The sequence below is a fragment of the Thermobia domestica genome, chromosome 16, assembly GCF_964235325.1.
Source record: "Thermobia domestica chromosome 16, izTheDome1.hap1.1, whole genome shotgun sequence".
Lineage (NCBI taxonomy): Eukaryota > Metazoa > Arthropoda > Insecta > Zygentoma > Lepismatidae > Thermobia > Thermobia domestica.
In genome coordinates, this window is record NC_137469.1 from 11,435,177 (window position 1) to 11,454,082 (window position 18,906).

Genomic DNA, 18,906 nt, shown 5'->3' on the forward strand with positions numbered 1-18,906 from the left:
AAAAGACATTCGTAAAAGTGTAAGTGTTCGTAAAATCTTGATGAACATACATTTGTAGGGTTATCACGTTTCGCTCCCGTATATTATTCGTATTATATTCAGACCTAAATTTCACATTCATTACTCAAAGAGATTATACTACAAAAGCTTTGTGATTTTTTATAGTTTGTTTTTACTGTTATGCAAATGCAGTCGAAGAAAAATTCTTAATATTGTTTCGTTTTAATAGTGTTTAACTCACACTAAATTAGTTCTTCTGTACTCTGCAGTATTTTGAAATTGTCTACACGTAATTCTGTATAATGGCTTCACTTGTGTAACTGTTTATCTTTTTGTCCTTCTGAAATGATTCTTGACAATTATATTAACAAGTATGTAAAGATCAGTACAACGTATTTTTATCAGGAGTCCTTCGTGAGTAAGTTGGTAGACGTATCGCATTTGTGGTCACTTAATCCCGGTTTAGAATCCAAATAGAGGACAATTTCTCTCGGCTGTAAGCCGAGAAGCGGTTTAGATTCCGCTTTAAGCTTATGTGACCCCTTCCAGCAAAACCCGGTTGTTGCATAGTAACACCAAGGTGAAACAAACTTATTTCTGTCCATATGTGATATAAATACATAGAGCAAATTATTAAAAAAAAAAAAAAGTTTAAACCAAAAAAAAAAAAAAATTTAAAATTTAAAAATGGATTTTGCCAACCTTGAGACGAATAGAAATTTGAGTAAACAAGTTAATGCTGCATATTACATTGATATTCTGAAACGAAAGTTACTACGAACAGCTGCCGATTATTTCTTATGTCTGAATTCGAATTATCTTTACCTTTCAAAATGATAATGCGTCATATATTACAGGGCACGGAGTTTAAGAAACAGGCTTTCAAGCGTTGATATCCAAAGATTATTGTGCCAACCAAATTCACCAGACAATCTTATCTGTGGCATATTATGTCACGACAACTACACGGAAAGATATATAAGTCTAGGAGACAACTCACTGAGGAACTAGTTTGCACCTGAAACCACGAAGTGGATATTTTGTTATGTGGAACACTTGTGAAGAATATGGCCCGTGGTGGTCTAAAAAATTACTGAAAAATACTGGTGTCATAAACATTGTGATTTGAACTTTTTTTTTCCGGGTACTTTCGATAATTTTCCCACCGTTTAGATAAACAATGCACAAATAGGTAATGAGGAACAATGTGCATTAAACTGAATATCTGGATTGAAGGGTCATTTAGTGTTTCGTTTAATTTCCATGTCTTTATTACAGTAGCACAGCATAATATTAGGGAAGTAAACGTTTATTAGAACAGTGTGCGACAGAGGAAAATAAAGACAATAATTAAAAACGTAACAATTTCGTCTAAGTGGTGCTATTTCTCGTGTATTATTCACCGCACGTCCTAAGGGACTAAAAGAGGGCAATACGGTCCGATATTGCCAACTGTCCCTAATTTCCAAAACTATATCTGTTTACAATGGCATAATATCCACAATCACATTGTGAAAGAAAGCGGAAATATACAATGCTGTACTTTTAATTAAGTACACTATCCCAACTGGCAGTGTTAAAAAAGTACACTATAATATAGTTAATTCTTTTTAAGTTTATATTGAAGACTTTCAGACTGAATTGGGTGCTCCAGATTTTGTCTCTTAAACCGAAAGATGAGTGTATATTGTAGTATCTACATGTGGTCTGTAATTGTAAACATCAACATGTACTTTCATTTGGTAAACAACAACACGTACTTTTCTACTAGGACTTCTACAAGAAGTAGACGACAGGATCATCAGCATCAGGCCACGTAACCGAAGAGGATCACTAGCACCAACGCTGTCCAGGAGAAGGTATAAAACTCCATGTAAGGTCTCAATCGACATGAGTTTCAGCTGGTCATTCGTGCTCTCTTAGCTTGCCTAGAGCTCTGAGAGATCCTAACCACAACCATTTAGCTTGCCTGGAGCTCTCAGGAAATTCTTCTCTTGACTGCCTGGGCCGCATACTTTATTTTCACGCTCGACCCTAGACATAGGAACTAAATACACGTTTCTGATTGGTTGCAGTTCGCGATTATCCAAACCTTCTTGTGCATGTATTGTGTATTATAGTAATACAAGAAAATTACCACTTTATTAAAATTGAAGAAGAAAAAAAATGAAATGAAATCTTTAAGTTTTACGTTCCACGGTTATGCCGGTTAGGCTAAAGGAGACGGTGATGATGAGAAATGAATGCAATGGTGGAATGAAGAAAGTGGGAGGAAACGGGAGAACCCCGAGAAAATCCACGAGCACGATGTTTGTCCACTACAAAGTCCACACGACGCGAGCAAATTGAAGAATAAGAAAATTGAAGCAGCAACTGAGGTTAAATTTATATCATGAGGGTCAAAGTGAAACAAAACGAGCCCTGTGGGGCTTCTAACCCGTTTCTATTACTACTACTACTGATACTATGGATTCGTATAACAAAACTACACGCGTAACGTAAGTAAATTACTTTTTTTTAGTATTACTTTCATCTTATTTTAATGAAAAGTCTTACGAAAATTTAATAAAATTTAAAAAAAGAAAACTTTCCTTGGGTCGGGTTTGAATCCACGCCAAAAGTGATTATTATTAATATCCCGTTGCATTAGCACGCTCGGCCACAAGGAACGACAATTAGAAGGCGTTTGATTTCTGCTATATGCCTGCTACGTGGCGAGAAACAGATATAATTTCAACGAATCAGAACCGCGTATTTAGCTCCTATGGCTAGGGTCAGGCGTGATTTTAAAATATGCACCTGGGCCTTGAGAAACCTACCTTTACCCAAACTGCTTCGAGAACTTTGTATTGGTCTTCGGACCACACTTATAGCGACTTTGTGAGTTATATTTATATATAACAGGAATTTTATAATAAAAGGTTTGGGGGGAGAAACGGAATCCCGTGTAGTAAATTCCTCTACCTAGTTTCTTATCAATGTAATTTTACAATATATACACAGCTGTACATGAAAAATGAAAGCTTCAGTTCCATGTTCCACAACTGTTCCCAGTAGGCCAAAGGAGACGGATAATTAGTGCCAGGAAATGACTAAGAATGGAATACTAACTTGTAGATTCTCTAGGACGCATATTTAAACATAGAGAAGAACTCATCTTGCATCTGGTGCCACTGTATCCCTGTTAAAACTCCGTAGAGCGTTCACCTCCGGTGCTTGGGGTCTCTGGTTCGATCCCAGCTCGCGCCGTATGGACTTTGTGGTGGAAAAACACCGTGTTCATGGATCTTCTCGGGGTTCTTCCGTTTCCTCCCACTTTCTTCATTCCCCATTTCATTCATTTCTCATCATCACCGTCTCCTATAGCCTAACCGGCATAACCGGGGGACGTAAAACTGAAAGATTTCATTTCATTTCATTCTTCCGTAATATTCAATATTTCAGCCCGCACTGGGACTCTGAACGTAAACACGAGTAATCCAAATTGGATGAAATTATTGAGACATTGTGTTGCTTTTGGTCCTGCAATAAATAAAAAAAACATTCCGAGTATTCAGAAAGTACTAAAACATGTTTTATCACTTGAAGGTTTGAACTATGTCGATTCACTTTCAAGATGTGAAAGTAGTACTCGTCGAAAAATTTGTCTTCTTATTGACAGTTTCACTTCTCACTAACTTCTTCCACTGCATGCACTTCATCCCTCATAATAATCCAATTTTATCTGTTCACTTATTTATGAAACTTGTTTATGGATATAAAATAATATTTATGTATTTCCGATACAGAAATGTCACTGTGCATACTGCAAATGTCTGCTTGTCACTGATTATTGTTGCCAGAAGATGGTGATAAAAGACTTTCTACCAAAAAAAAAAAAAACTTTACAAACGTACAAAATGAAAAATAAAATGATATTTTGTTCTAAGTTAGTCTGTTTTGTAGTTCTTTATTATGCAGTCCCATCGGTGATCTAAATTTCCGCCGTCTACATTAAGTTTTGGATTCTTGGTCTTACCAAACACGATTCAATACATTCCTTTCAGTGTTGTTGGAGCACCACGAGTATAGTATGTCAATTCTATCGATATCATGTCCCGACTCTTGTACGTGCTTTGAAAAGCCTGATTTTGGGGGCTCCTCTCCTCTTGCGTCTCTGATGTGTTCATCCACCCTTGTTGAGATGCCTCTTTCTATCATTCCTATGTAGATCTCACTGCACAAGTAAGTCGCGGAGTAAATTGTAGGTAATGATAATCTATCTCTGTTATAGTTTTTTATTATTATTATTATTATTATTATTATTATTAAAGAATCGAAACATGATATGGATATAATGACACTCGAGCTCCAACAACACACGAAGAAATGTATTTGAATCGTTTCTGTTAAGACCAAGAATCCATAACTTAATGTAGAAGTTGGAAATTTAAATCACCAATGGAACTGAATAATCAAGAACTACAAAATGACTAACTTAGAACAAAATATATAATTTTATTCTTCATTTTGTACACTTGTAAAGTTGTAAGTAGTATTTTTACTTAATTTGTAATGAAGTCTTTCATCACCATCTTCTGGCAACCGTGGTCGCCACATAATCAAACATCTGCAGTTTGCACAGTGACTTTTCTGTAACGAAAATACATGAATATTATTTTATATCCATAAACAAGTTTCGACAAGGTGTATGTCGAAAAAAAAAAAAAAAAATGATATTTTTAACGAAATAAGAAAATGATGAAATTTCTTATGATTGATATACAAGTACAACCTTGGCTATCTTCGACGTAGTCACCATGAACTTCCAAACATTTCTGGTAGCGTGGAACAAGCTTCCATATACTCTCTGTGTAAAAATCTGCTTCCTGAGAGTACTCCCAGTCCAAAACTTATGTCTTGAGCACTTCAGTGCCGTTGAAACGCTTCGATGGAAGCTATAAAGGTAACAAATTAACTTCTGTTGTTTCTTCACCCACCATCTTTAAACATCGATATGTCTCCTACGAGTAACTGGAATATCAAAAATAGTCCCCGTCAGCATTGACGACCTTCTGCCGACGTTCTGGAAAGCCATGGATTTCGTCATAGTAGAACTTAGTAGGCACGTGAATTTTGAACCTCTACTAGGGGTCTGAACTGGCGTCCTCTAAGGTGGTTGTCCAAGGAACAGGTGATAATCGGACGGTGCAATGCTCGGGAGTGTGGCAGATACAATATTGTTTTCCATCCAAGGCGTAGAATGATGTCCCGGGTCATCCTGGCCACGTGGGGTTTAGAGTTGGTCTGTAACAGGAGGACCCCTTTGGCTGCAGAGGTTAAGAGTTTCTCTTGAACACGGCGTAACTGATGACAGTACAAAACTGCATTGATGCTCTGACTAGCTGGTAGCAGTTCCCGATACACGATGCCGCGAGCAGTCCATCAAACACACAGGAGGACCTTCTTCTGGTGCAGTGCTGGTTTTGGCTGTTTTGGAACCGGTTCATAGGTTGCTAACCAATGATGACGGTGCCGTGGAGCTTCATACAGGACCAATTTCTCATCACATGTCAACACCCTGTCCAAAAATGGCTCCTTCCTCAGACAAGAGAGCAAAGAAACACAGGTGTCCGATCGCGGTCTGGGGCGAGTCAAATCATGTGGGACCCATCGACCCAACCTGTAGTGCTTCCCAAGTTGATAGAGGTGCTGCCGAATGGTTTCTCCAGTCACACTGAATTGTAGTTCCAGTTCCTCACATGTCTGGTCACTGTTCGCCTTTATTGCTGCTTGAAGATCTTCATTTTGTACATGTGTTGGTCTTCCGGTACGTACTGTGTCTTCGAGTGTTTTGTCCCGCGCTTAAGCTTATTAAACAAATGCTGCACCCTCAGCGTATTCGCGACACCCTCACTACAGGCCTGGCATATTTTCTGTCAAGCTGCAGCGGCGTTTGACCTCAGTTTGAACTCGCTGATGACAACGCCCTTATGATGCTTTGTGGAGGTCCCATATTCACCCTGTCTTTACGCGAGTTCACGGTGTAACTGAACTGCCATAACCAGGTAGTATGTTGGATATACCCACACCAACAACTGGCTTTCACCTCATCTCCATTCGCATTCAACTCACGGTGTGAGGGCCAATTGAACACAGATCTCCACAAAAAGCGACAGAACTTTCTTGGTTACCTTAATAGTTTTTTCTGACAAACTATAAAAGAAATTGCTAAGGGCAAGGTCGGGGTTGTCTCAACAGTACGACCAGCTGTGTGTGAGTAGGCGTAGTCATGGATCGGAAGAATTCCAGAGCATAACATTCTTCTTCGCCGATTTTGCATTGCACATCGCAGTTTATTTAGTGTTTGGCAATACACACCTGCTGTAATTGTTCGTCCAGATTCAAAGAACTGTACAAGAATCACATCCTTTTGGTTCCAAAATACAGTTGCCACGATTTTCTGAACTGGTGGTGTTTGTTTGAATTTCTTCGCTTTAGAAGAACCAAAGTACCGTGATCGCATTGACTGCTGCTTCGACAAATCAGTGGTGTACGATATCTAGGTTTTATTCCCCGTCACTATGTGAGAAAAGAGGTGCACAACCCATTCTCCCTCCAGCGGACCAAAACAATTACCCGCAGCTGTCATTCTTTGCACTTTGTGAGCGTCTGTCAGCAATTTTTAGCAACTCGCACACAGTTTATGATAACTCAGCTTAGTCAATTCGATCCACAACTTCTACAGATACTTCTGAAATCTCTTCGGTGAGTTCAATTATTGTGAACAGGCGAAGTAGTAGGCCCCCGCGTATGGCTCGCCGAGTCAGCAAAAATTTCTCGATTCTGATTGGCTGAGAGAGGTCACGTGACGTTAGGCCCCGCCCACGCGGGAAATTCAAATATTCAGGTCACGTGGTATGACGTCATGAGTCACCCTGTGGGGAAATCCCTCATTCTCTTTTATGACCGGGATTTTTGAAATTTGTTCCCTTTTACGGGTAAGATGAGTGTTTATGATTGGTTGACAAATGTCACATGATCTTAGACCCTGCGATATTTGAAATTCGTTCCCTTTTACGGGTAAGATGAATCCTTTTGGTACCCCAATGCTGATTGGTTGATAGAGGTCACGTGATCTTAAGCCCTGTGACTTTTGAAATTCGTTCCCTTTTTACGAGTAAGATGAGTGTTTTGGTACCTCGATTCTGATTGGCCGACAGAGGTCACATGATCTTAGACCCGCCACACACCCCATGAGTGAAATATAGAGCGATATGTCGGTGATCACCCTAGACCTGTATTTTAGAATTTTGTTCCCTTTTATGGTTATCCTTAAAGTTCCCATGGAGGGTTCAACCTCCTCCTTAAATAACCATTTTTGGTATCATGATATTGTACTGAAGTTTACCTTAAATATTATCGTTCTCTTTGGCAGATAAGATGATTACCAGCTTTCTTACCTTGATGGAGATCCTGTCCTTGAATTAGTAGCCTATGTCTCTGGAAGTAACAATGGTGAAAGAGGGGTGTCGCTTGTAGATTTCTTATAACACATTGTTGTGAGTTTAAACGATTTATTGCTCAGTAAGCGCTTCATTAATGGAAACAGTGTTGCCAGATTTTTTTTTACCTAAACTGCTCCGATTCTTTTCGAAACGGTTCCGCAGAGTACAAGAAATTTTAAACTAAAAAATTTTTCGAACTAAAAAAAATTTCAAAACTAAAAAAAAATTTTAAACAAAAATTTTCGAACTAAAAAATTTGAAACAAAAATTTCAAAAAAAATCGAACTAAAAAATTTAAACTAAAAACTTTCGAACTAAATTTTCAAATCAAAAAATTTTCGAACAAAACATTTTCGAACCCAAAAAAAATTCGAACTAAAAAAATTAAAAATTTTTCGAAAAATATTTTAAACTGAAAACTTTCGAACTAAATTTTCAAATCAAAATTTTTCGAACTAAAAATTTAAACAAAAAATTTCGAACCAATTTTAAAAACAAGTTTCGAACTAAAGATGTAAACCACATTTGAAAATTTTCAAATCCAAATTTTTTTCGAACTAAATTAAAAATCAAATTTTGGACACTAAAAATTCTTTAATTATTTTTCGAACAAAATCGTGTAAACCAAATCTTGAATATATTTTTCACCTTAAATTTTCAAGATTACCATGATTTGAAAACAAATGTTCAGGGTTTCAAGAAATAATAAAACATATTTTTTTTTCAACTTGTTGTATTTAACGAAAGGTATGTGGTCTTCCTATACATGTTTATTAACATAATAAATACAGGATCTAATTAATGAATATGTTGGACGCGTCATCATCTTCGAATGTTGTAGACGTATCCTGTAAAGAAAAAGAAGAAACGACGGATTACTTTATGAATTTCTTTTTTTTTTCTGAAACAATAAAAATGAGTCAATATTGATAAGAGAGAAATAAAACTTACTCGTAAATGATGGATTTGTTTAGGCTCATCTTCCTCCTCGGGTACAGGATCACTGCATTTTTTTTCACCGATGGATGTTTATGAACTTTTTCTGGGTACTGCATTTTTCTTGGTGTTGCAGCTTTATGGTCAAGGTTCCTCCTTCGGTACGAGATGACTGCATTTCTTCCACTGATGGTGATGTTGATGATTTATGAACTCTTGTGGGTACTTCATTTTCTTCTTGGTGTTGCTGCTTTGTGGTTAAGGAGTGGAAAAAAGGAAAAGGAAAAAAGAAATGGCGGCCTTATTGGGTATTTACAGTTTTTTCTTCTTCATCTTCTTTTTCCAGTTCCATCTTCTGTTTTTTAACGTACCCGTACGGAACCGTATCATACGAATTGAATTCTTTAAATCGACGTTTTGTGTACTGGATACTGTACATTTTTTCTTCCTTTCGTGTGACGATGGTATGGTCTTTGGTCCTGCATATCTTATGGGGGATAGTGATGGTGACTTGTCCACGGCATTGATTTGTAATCATTTCTTTTAGCGTATTGAAATTTAATTGTTGTCCTGCATTGTAATTTAATGTAAATCCTCTAATTTTGCATATGTAACTGGTGACGTTGGTATCCGGATTGTATATTTCTAGGCTGTAATTTTTTGGTCCTCCACTGACAAATGTTTTGATGTATGCTCGTGGTCCGTAAGACTCCATCTCATTCGATAAGCATCCCAAGTACGTTGAAGGTTCAATGGTTGGCTCCCCGGGCTTCTCCGTAAATATCACAGAATCCGTGTCGAAATATAAAACACGTTCCTGCAACATTTCCAGGTACTTGTACAGTTCCAGGCGTGCCTGACATGTTGTAAATGCACCTAACACGACATTGGTGTTTCGGTTTTGAACAGGCACATGTTCATTGTACTCCCAGAACGCATACAACATCGTATCATTGATGGGTACAATTTGATGGAGTTTAATGTCGGGGGAAGTGAGTTTTTCATAAAATTCTTCCGGCCGGTCAATAATTGTGGTCTGGCTAAAGTTTGATCTTTGGCAAAGCTTTCCCCATAATGAGTTCAAACAGAGCTTAGATAAACTTCTTCGTGCAGGATTATTTTCAATTTTGGACGGATCCAATGCAATACCTTCACGCTCCAGGACGGTTTGTATGAATTTTGATTTGTCTTCTTCGCTGACACAGGAACTAGGCCAGCCAGACGCTTCCATTTTCGATTTTAAAAATGTATTGATATATTCCGTGAACAAGCCACCTGTTTTCGTGATGGGATCATATTGTTCAATGTCATAATCCCAAATTTCAAAAATTTCCACTGGTTGATATCCTAATTCTACTGCTTTCTGGATTTCATATGATACCCATGTTCCAGTGAGGCACCGCTCCTGGTCGTTGTGTGTACACGTTGCTGTAGGGTCTGGGTTCATTTCTTCGGCACACGCAGCACACAGTGGAAAGAGTAGTTTCTTGTTACATCGGTAAGGCAGGAGACCATGATAAAGATGGCGACTTGGTAATATCGTCATTTTGATTAGACCATTGACTTTATTTATTGGTGGTATATTTTCATCACCCTGTAGATAAATTCGTGGATGGCCTACAGGGTATTTAGCACACTTATTTACATAAGGATAAAGCGAGACAATATCGAAATATTTTATTACTTCCCCCGCTTTTTCATCGACTTGGTGGTACAATTTCACGCAATTGGTCCTTCCTCCAAAAAAGCTATCTCTTGGATTTAATGGTCTGCGGTTCATGTACGGGTGATTCTTCAGATACGTCGCCATTGCAGGATTTTGTTTTAAGAACTGATTAAATTCGCACTCCCACATTTCATGTACAATGTAGCCCAATTCACGCAGTCTTGCATTTTTTCTTTGCGTTCGTTCATAACGGAATTCCATGGTGTCTTCTGGATTGCTGTAGATGGGCTGATTACGGCCTGTAGTAAAACATACTTTACACCCGTGGTAAAAGCAGCCGGCATGCTCGTAGATGTGCTCCTCTAACGTCTCAGGATCTTGGTAGTAGCCATCAACATGGAATCCCGCAATAAACACTTCTTTTTGTCGGGCCGCATGTAAGATTTGTTTTCCTTCGCTTTTTTCAATGTAGGCCAGCCATTGCATTGCAGCGATCGATTGCGTACTTCTCCATCGATAGCCATGTGCCGGTAGAATTCCAATAGTGTTGGGTTTAAGGAAATTCCGGCGGAATACTAAATTAGAAGCACTGGCAATCGTGATCGTCTCCAAGAAGGGATTCACTTTGGTTTCTGTTTCAAATGACGTCATAAACGAAACGCATGCTTGTCGCAGTACATTGACATCTTGAATACAATACTTGAGAATTTCTTTCTGGAAATCAAACGTATCATTACGATGATCGTTGTACCACTGCATGAACTTGTTCCTGTCTTCGACGGCCATTTCATCTGCACCATAATACTTTGTTTCTGGAAGTGGTCCAATATACGATTGATTCTCCTTGGTGTTGAAGAAATGTGGGAAGTAGCCTTTGGTTGCGGGTAAATTGAACGCTTTTGACAATTTACTTAATGCCATAGGTAGGAAGTTCAACGAGTCAATGAACGTCAGATTATTCAACGTTAAACTCAGTATCTTGGTCCCATTTAATATGACGTCGGGTCTCCATTGGCATTGTTCGACCATAGCCTTTAGGATAAAATGTCCATCGTATCCCTTAGCGTTGTGCGCGACACAGAAAATCCTATTTATATTGGGACGCCGTTCCCGCAAGTACTGGAGAAAATTATAAACTGGATCCTGTCCTTGGAAAATATGCTGGCGCTGACCACACGTACTGCAAGACTGCTGGATATTATTGTTTTCAACACATGCATAACATACTTGTTGTGCAACCAATAAATTTGGAATGTGTACATACGTATTATCGCCAATATTCGTGTCCTGCATAGATTCTATATCATAGAATATCAACAAGGCTTTCTTTGCGTGCATGAGTGAAGGAACACCAGGTTTCAAGCATTGGCGATCAGGAAGCATAAAACATTGATGCGATCCCGGAACAATTTTCTTACAAACATTGCAAAAGATCTCATTGCAATCATGAAGGCGTTCTCCACTTCGTACAAAGGAATATACTCTGTAACATCTAGTACATTGCTTCACCATTTTGCATACAGGTTCCCCTTGATGATATGGAGCATTACGATGATTGTTAAAACATTCTTCGCCGTAAAATTGACGATTGCAGTCTTTGCACAATATCGGCGTTTGATTCTTGTCGCATAGAGGTCTCTGTAGACATTTGGAACATGTTACAGGACAATTTTTCACATGCTCATTACGTTTACTATACTTTTTATGGCACGCTTCACAGTAGAACTTGGTTGCAAAACAAGCAGTTAAGGATTGGATGATGTCAAAGTGGCCAGCCAAACAAATCAAATTTATGGGAGTGCGATTTTCATCGTTGGGCCCCTCGTACATGATGTCACGGCCTGTGAAACTAGTATACACTGTAATTTTATATTCTTTGAGGTATGACTGGAATTGTCGAATTTCATTTACACTGGCACCATGATCCAAATTGACTCCTGCATTTGCACATAACGCATCGACTTCATCGTCCACAACACATTTTCTCTGATTTTTATACTGCTTATGTCGTTTTACATCTACATTCTTGTATGCCTTCAGGCCAATAGCAATAACAAGGGCGTACGCCAAACACCTTGAATCTTGATTTCTTACACGTACAATCCCTCGCTTGATTCGTAACAATTCTTCGTTTTGAAGTACTCCTTGCCGCAAACCACCGCCGTAGCCACGTGGAATATCCACACGATGAAAATGAACAGTGAATGGCTCGTGCAGGAGAAATGCATTGTTACTTTGTAACACTCTTTCGAATGAGGCCCACATCGTTTCCAGTGTCAAGTTTCGTGCTTGGCGAAAACTCACCCAAAACGGTTTATTCGTGTTGCGTGGTGATATTACTGATAAACCAACCATCGCCTCATCGTCGACATTGGCTAACAAATGGTCCAGCATCGCTTGGAAACTGTTATGTACATACTGTATGATATCGGTTCCTACGGGCGGTGCGTTGAATTGAACTTCGAGCATTCTGCCCTCAATGTTAAATCGTCTATAATGACGAGTGATTTCATTGCGAACAATAAAACCCGATTCGGCCATGTTAATAAAAGGAGATAACAAACAAACAGGTACAATTGCGATAAATGTGTAAGGGAAAAAGGAATTGAGCAGCGTGAATTTACTACAAAAGAAAAGAAGAAAGAAAAATCTTAATCATCTGATAAACAGGAAATCATAACGTTTATGATAAATTCTTAATTAAGCAATTCATGTAAAGGTTCTGAGTTTGATTCCTGGCGGTGACGTTCAGAATCTCATTATGAAAGCACACGTACTAGAAATCAAAGTTTTTTTTTTTTTTTTTTTTAAATAATTATGTTACTGAAATGAGTGTTTTATTGCTGTCAAACTCGAGAGCACTACATCAGCATTTAACTGACCTACCATTCTATAGTGATAAAAAGAATGCATGAAATGAATGAATGTTTCATCAGTGCTGAGATGTGACAAAGTACGCGTCAGCATTTTTTTTTTCCACTCACAACGACCTTTAAATGATGCGTTTGCAAGTTGAAGAGACTCATCGAACATTAACGATACACATACGTAATTGTCGAAACAAAATCTGTATAGCGTATTTTTTTTTATTATTATTGTGACTAAGCGGTTAGCGTACATGGTTCGGACGTGGAAGTCCCTGGTTCAAGCCTCGGTGGGTTTGCTTTTCCACGTCGGGGCATGTCAAGCCTTTTCTGTAATTTAATATTCTCACGCGTTATCATACATTCTTTTCAAAACTAAGCTAAATGGTTGACGTGCACACCTCATAATACATAAACGTACATAAATCGTCTATAATGACGAGTGATTTCATTGCAAACAGTAAAACCCGATTGGACCATGATTAAAAAATGAAAACAACAAACAGGTACGGTAAAACAAATATGTAATGGGAAAAAAGGAATTGAGCAGCGTGAATTTGAGTTGATTTTTGATTTTTTAGTTTAGCGTACCTTTCAGCAGCGAGACTATATGAGACGTGGACCTACTGATTAACGTGGAATCCGAACCACATGAGCTCCCGCCGGGAATTGAACCCCGGTCTCCCACGCCAAAGGCACGTATGCTAACCGCTTAGCCCAGGAAATCATAACATTCATGATAAATTCTTAACTAAGCAATTCATGTAAAGGTCCTGAGTTTGATTCCTGGCGGTGACGTTCAGAATCTCATTATGAAAGCACATGTACTAGAAATCAAAGTTTTTTTAAAAATAATTATGTTACTGAAATGTGTGTTTTATTGCTGTAGCATGTAACTGACCTACCATTCTATAGTGATAAAAAAGAATGCATGAATGAATGAATGTTTCAACAGTACTGAGATGTGATAAAGTACGCGTAAGCATTTTTTCTACTCACAACGACCTTTAAATGATGCGTTTGCAAGTTGAAGAGATTCACCAACCGTTAACGTAACACATACGTAATTGTCAAAACAAAATCTGTATAGCGTAAATCTTTTTAACCACATATTCATGCACTCGTGGCTAAGTGGTTAGCGTACATGCTTCTAACGTGGAAGGTCCTGGTTCAATCCTCGGTGGGCTTGCTTTCCCACATCGGATCGCTGTCAAGTCTTTTCTGAAATTTAATATTCTCATGCGTTATCATACATTCTTTTCAAAACTAAGCTAAATGGTTGACGTACACGCCTCTGGCCTTGGTTCAATCCCGGGGCGGTTGCTCGAATATCACGTTAAGCTGAAGGGGTCGCTAATGCTTTTAAAAGGGAATCGAACCATATTATTCTCAGACATAGTTTCTAAAATTTTCTAATGCATTCTTTTCAAAACTAAGCGCACACATTTTTCTGGCCATGGTTCAATTCCCGACGGGCGCTCGCTGAAGGGACGCTAAACCATATCATTTATCGTGCTTACTTTTAATGTGTGGAGGTTCCTGATTCGTACTCCCACTTTCCCATTCCACTAATTTCTTCATAGTCTAAATATTTCGTACTAAAAGTAAAACAGTGTATTCGTGATCCGCCCACAAATATGAAATAAAAATGATTTTCGAATCTTGGGTGACAAATAAAATCTCACTGAACTTACCTCAATTCAATGAATAAAAAATCGGTGCAATGAAGCTTAAATGAAAACACTTTTAAAAGGAGATCTTCTTCACTCGATAGTTGAGAGCGATGTAGGATTTGAAAAATGAAATTTAGATTTTTATTTAGGTCGCTGCGAAAACGATGTCACCGTCAGCCAATCAGAAACGAGGAAATTTATAAAATGACATCACAACGAACCAATCAAAACGCTCGCTGCTTTTGTCATGAATCACGAACGAAAACGATGTGTAACAATCGATCGTGACGTCATTCACGTTTCTCAATAGTTACATCATATAGTATCGCAGTTCTGAACCCAAATGCTTTCTGTCAGGATCATGTCACTACATGTCGTAACTGTGACGACATTTCATTTTCCTCATATTCCATACGAGAATGTCAATGTTTGCTTTTTTTCCATGAATCATGCTGACACGTTCGTAGTAAAACAAAAGTAATGCGATCCGCTGACGTTTGCATTTTTTCAATCATATGTGCTTCTATGTCGTCACACAAAGAAGTCTATCAGCATTTTATTTTAATCCACGAACGGAAGCGTTACACTGTCAGATTTATTTTCTTAAAGTATAAGTGTATCCTTTTCAAGGACCATGGTTCGAAACCCTCCAAGCATGATTAAATCCGAATTCATTCATAGCTAAGCGGTTAGCATACACATCTTTGGTTTGAAAGACCTGAGTTCGATTCCTGGAGAAACATTTCTTAGGATTTTTCTAAAACTTGTTTCAATTTCTAGTTCGAAAATTTTAAAAGTTTAGTTCGATAAAAAGTTTGATTTGAGAAGCGTTACACTGTCAGATTTATTTTCTTAAAGTATATGTGTATCCTTTTCAAGGACCATGGTTCGAAACCCACCAAGATCGATTAAAACCGAATTCATTTAAGCGGTTAGCATACACATCTTTGGTTTGAAAGACCTGAGTTCGATTCCTGAAAAAAACATTTCTTAGGATTTTTTCTTAAACTTGGTTTAAATTTCTAGTTCGAAAATTTTAAAAGTTTAGTTCGATAAAAAGTTTGATTTGAAAATTTTTAGATGTGATTTACATCTTTAGTTCGAAACTTTTGTTTTTAAAAAATGTTTTACTTCGACAAAATTTTGTTTCAATTTTTTTTAGTTCGAAATTTTTTTGAAATTTTTAGTTCGAAAATTTTTTGTTTAAAACTTTTTTGTTTCAAAATTTTTAGTTCGAAAATTTTTTGATTTGAAAATTTATTTCGAAAGTTTTTAGTTTAAATTTTTTAGTTCGAAATTTTTTTTGAAATTTTTGTTTCAAAATTTTTAGTTCGAAAAGTTTTTGTTTCAATTTTTTTTGGTTCGAAAATTTTTAGTTACAAAATTTCTTTAGTTCGAAAAAAATTTTAGTTTAAAATTTCTTGCACGCTGCCGGAACCGTTTCGAAAAGAATCGGAGCAGTTTAGGTAAGAAAAAATCTGGCAACACTGTTTCCATTAATGAAGCGCTTACTGAGCAATAAATCGCTTAAACTCACAACAATGTGTTATAAGAAATCTACAAGCGACAAGGATTCCCCCCCCCCCTCCCGCTGGTAATCATCTTATCTGTCAAAGACAAGGATAATATTTAAGGTAAACTTCAGTACAATATCATGATACCAAAAAGGTTATTTAAGAGGAGGCTGAACCCTCCATGGGAACTTTAAGGTACCAAAAAGGTATCTTTAAGGTATCAACCAATCAGCATCGTGGTACCAAAGCATTCATCTTACCCGTAAAAGGGAACGAATTTTCAAATATCCCAGGGTCTAAGATCACGTGACAGCTGTCAACCAATCAGAATGAGGTATCAAAGTACTCATCTTACCCGTAAAAGGGAACAAATTTCAAAAATCCCGGTCATAAAAGAGAATGAGGGATTTCCCCACAGGGTGACTCATGACGTCATACCACGTGACCTGAATATTTGAATTTCCCGCGTGGGCGGGGCCTAACGTCACGTGACCTCTCTCAGCCAATCAGAATCGAGAAATTTTTGCTGACTCGGCGAGCCATACGCGGGGGCCTACTACTGGCGATGATCGCACTTTCTCGTTAACGCGTTTCAGCAGATCGTTCGTTTGAACATAGGCCTTACGCTACGGTGGTCATCGCCAGGAACATTTGAACGCTCTTCCCGAAACTCTGCACCACTGCCTGAAATTACCTTTACTCATTACTATCGATCTGTAAACAGCACACAATTTCCTACGGATGTCAGCTGGATTCTGTCCTTTTATGTTCAGAAATAGTATGATAGATTTCGCTTCAAATTTGGCGCGATTTTGTGTTAGGGCAAGCATTTCACCTTACTGCTACTCGCATGTACGTAATTCCACTCGGACGATTCTACCTCTGCCGCAAGCGCAAAATATCAGGGTACGCTTCTGCGCATGCTCAACTTCATCAGCAGTGTTGCCGACCCCGCGTAAAATACTATCGGCCGTTTTCTTGACATACCTAGATTAAAAAAGAAAACTTATTATTATAAGAGATGAAGTGCATTCAGTGAAAGAAGTTAGTGAGAAGCGAAAGTGTCTATAGGAAGACAAATCTTTGTACGAATATTACTTTGACATCTTAAAAGTGAATCAGCATAGTTCAAACCTTCAAGTATTAAAACTTTTTTAGTGTTTTTTGAATACTCGGAGTGTTTTTGTTATTACAGACCCAAATTAGTATAATGTCTCAGTAATTTCTTCAAATTTTAGGTAGAAGTGTTCGCATTCATGGTCTCACGGCAGGCCGAGATGTTGAATAGTACTGAGTATTAGCAGGATACAGTACAAAACCTAATGGAAGGTGAGTTTTTTTCTATGATTATGAAAGGAGCTGATGAAATGATCATGTGGAAACGAACGTGAGAGTCTCGCGAAACGCACGGACATAATGTCTACTACAAACATTGCCAGGGACCACTTTCAAGAAAGACGAGCGCTCTATTACACGGAGATTTTACTGATCTTTTATAGAAATGAAATGTGTGTGAATCTCATCTGGGCACTATTTCTTCACTTTTAAAAATCTTTGCCAGAACTTTTCTTTTTTATAAAACCAACGAGTTTATCAAAAGTCAGTTCAATTCTTCAACTTTAAACCCTATATAAACCTGAAGCGCAAATTTCAAAGCCAGACACACTTGCCAATCCCAAAATGATGGTCGTCAGCATGTATGACGTACAAATTTTGAGATGTCTCCTCCCCCCTTCCAAGGCATTCTTTGTTTTGACAAAGAAAGAGATTTACATCAGGGCATAAAATTTCAAAACCAGACAAGTAGATTCATAATAATCAATTTTGAATTGAACAATTCATATACATATTCAAAAATATCTTTAAAATATCACGTTTGTGTAACGTTCTTTCTCTATCTGCACTGAAGTATCAGTTGTCGACTGAGTTCTCGGAGCAAAGTCCTTAAATGAAGGATTATTGATGGAAATTATCAGCAAATCATCCAGTGTCGGTCTTCAGTGAATTCCTGTAGGCAGTCTTAACTCTGTTGAGACTGCCGAAACTTCTCTCACATGAAGCATACTCATAGGTAAAACTGCACAAAATGTGACAATTGGAAGCAAAATTTGGGAAACTCGTAATCAATTTTTCACTGTAAATCTTTTTCAGTGTCTACTTGAAACTCAGTGAAGAAAACAAAGTTTATATTCTACCCACTCTGCTAAGACACTCTGAGGGCAAGAAAGGAGGGGCGAATTACAACCTTGTGAAGACTTCACACTCGGTGTTTTCTCTCACCCAGTGACAATTATTTTACTGTACACTAGACTCCTGAGTATCCGGTTCGAGAATATCTGGCCTACTTTTCTTTTATCGTAATTAAATGAGGAAGGCAAGGCGTTGCATTAGCAACACTGCCACCAAGACATTGGAAGCGGGCGTCTGCTACGATCCTCCTACGTGTCCTGTGCAAAATACAAGTTGTGACAGGAAAAGAGCAGCGTTCTGCTCCTTGTTCATTAAGGCAGCATTGCAGTATATCAATCAGCAGGAGAAAGCGACGAAAGCTGATATCATCTATTTGCGTGAGTGGAGGGACATTGCGTCGCGGAAGAGAGCTTAAAATACAGAAGCAGACATCTATTAAGGACTTTTTCAAAAACTAAAAACTGTAAGTTTTGACTCTATCTTAAGGCTACCTTTTCATATCTATGTACTGTAAAATCAGTTTGAGTCAATTTCCTTAAGAATTAGGCCTACGATTTACGTTAATGTTTTGTTTAT

General features: G+C 38.0%; 2 protein-coding genes across 2 annotated transcripts in view; both read right to left on the reverse strand.

The window, feature by feature from the left end:
* mRpL55 (mitochondrial ribosomal protein L55) overlaps positions 1-18,906 on the reverse strand; it is a 29,488-nt gene that overhangs the window by 2,283 nt on the left and 8,299 nt on the right. The gene's annotated exons all lie outside the window — the stretch shown is intronic.
* LOC145672915 (uncharacterized) lies at positions 8,208-15,425 on the reverse strand. The gene is made up of 3 exons (XM_081742119.1): positions 14,648-15,425; positions 8,439-12,712; positions 8,208-8,335 (listed from the first exon to the last, which is right to left on the reverse strand). The coding sequence occupies exon 2, from the start codon at positions 12,628-12,630 to the stop codon at positions 8,725-8,727; it is 3,906 nt and encodes a 1,301-aa protein (XP_081598245.1). The 5' UTR covers positions 12,631-12,712; positions 14,648-15,425; the 3' UTR covers positions 8,208-8,335; positions 8,439-8,724.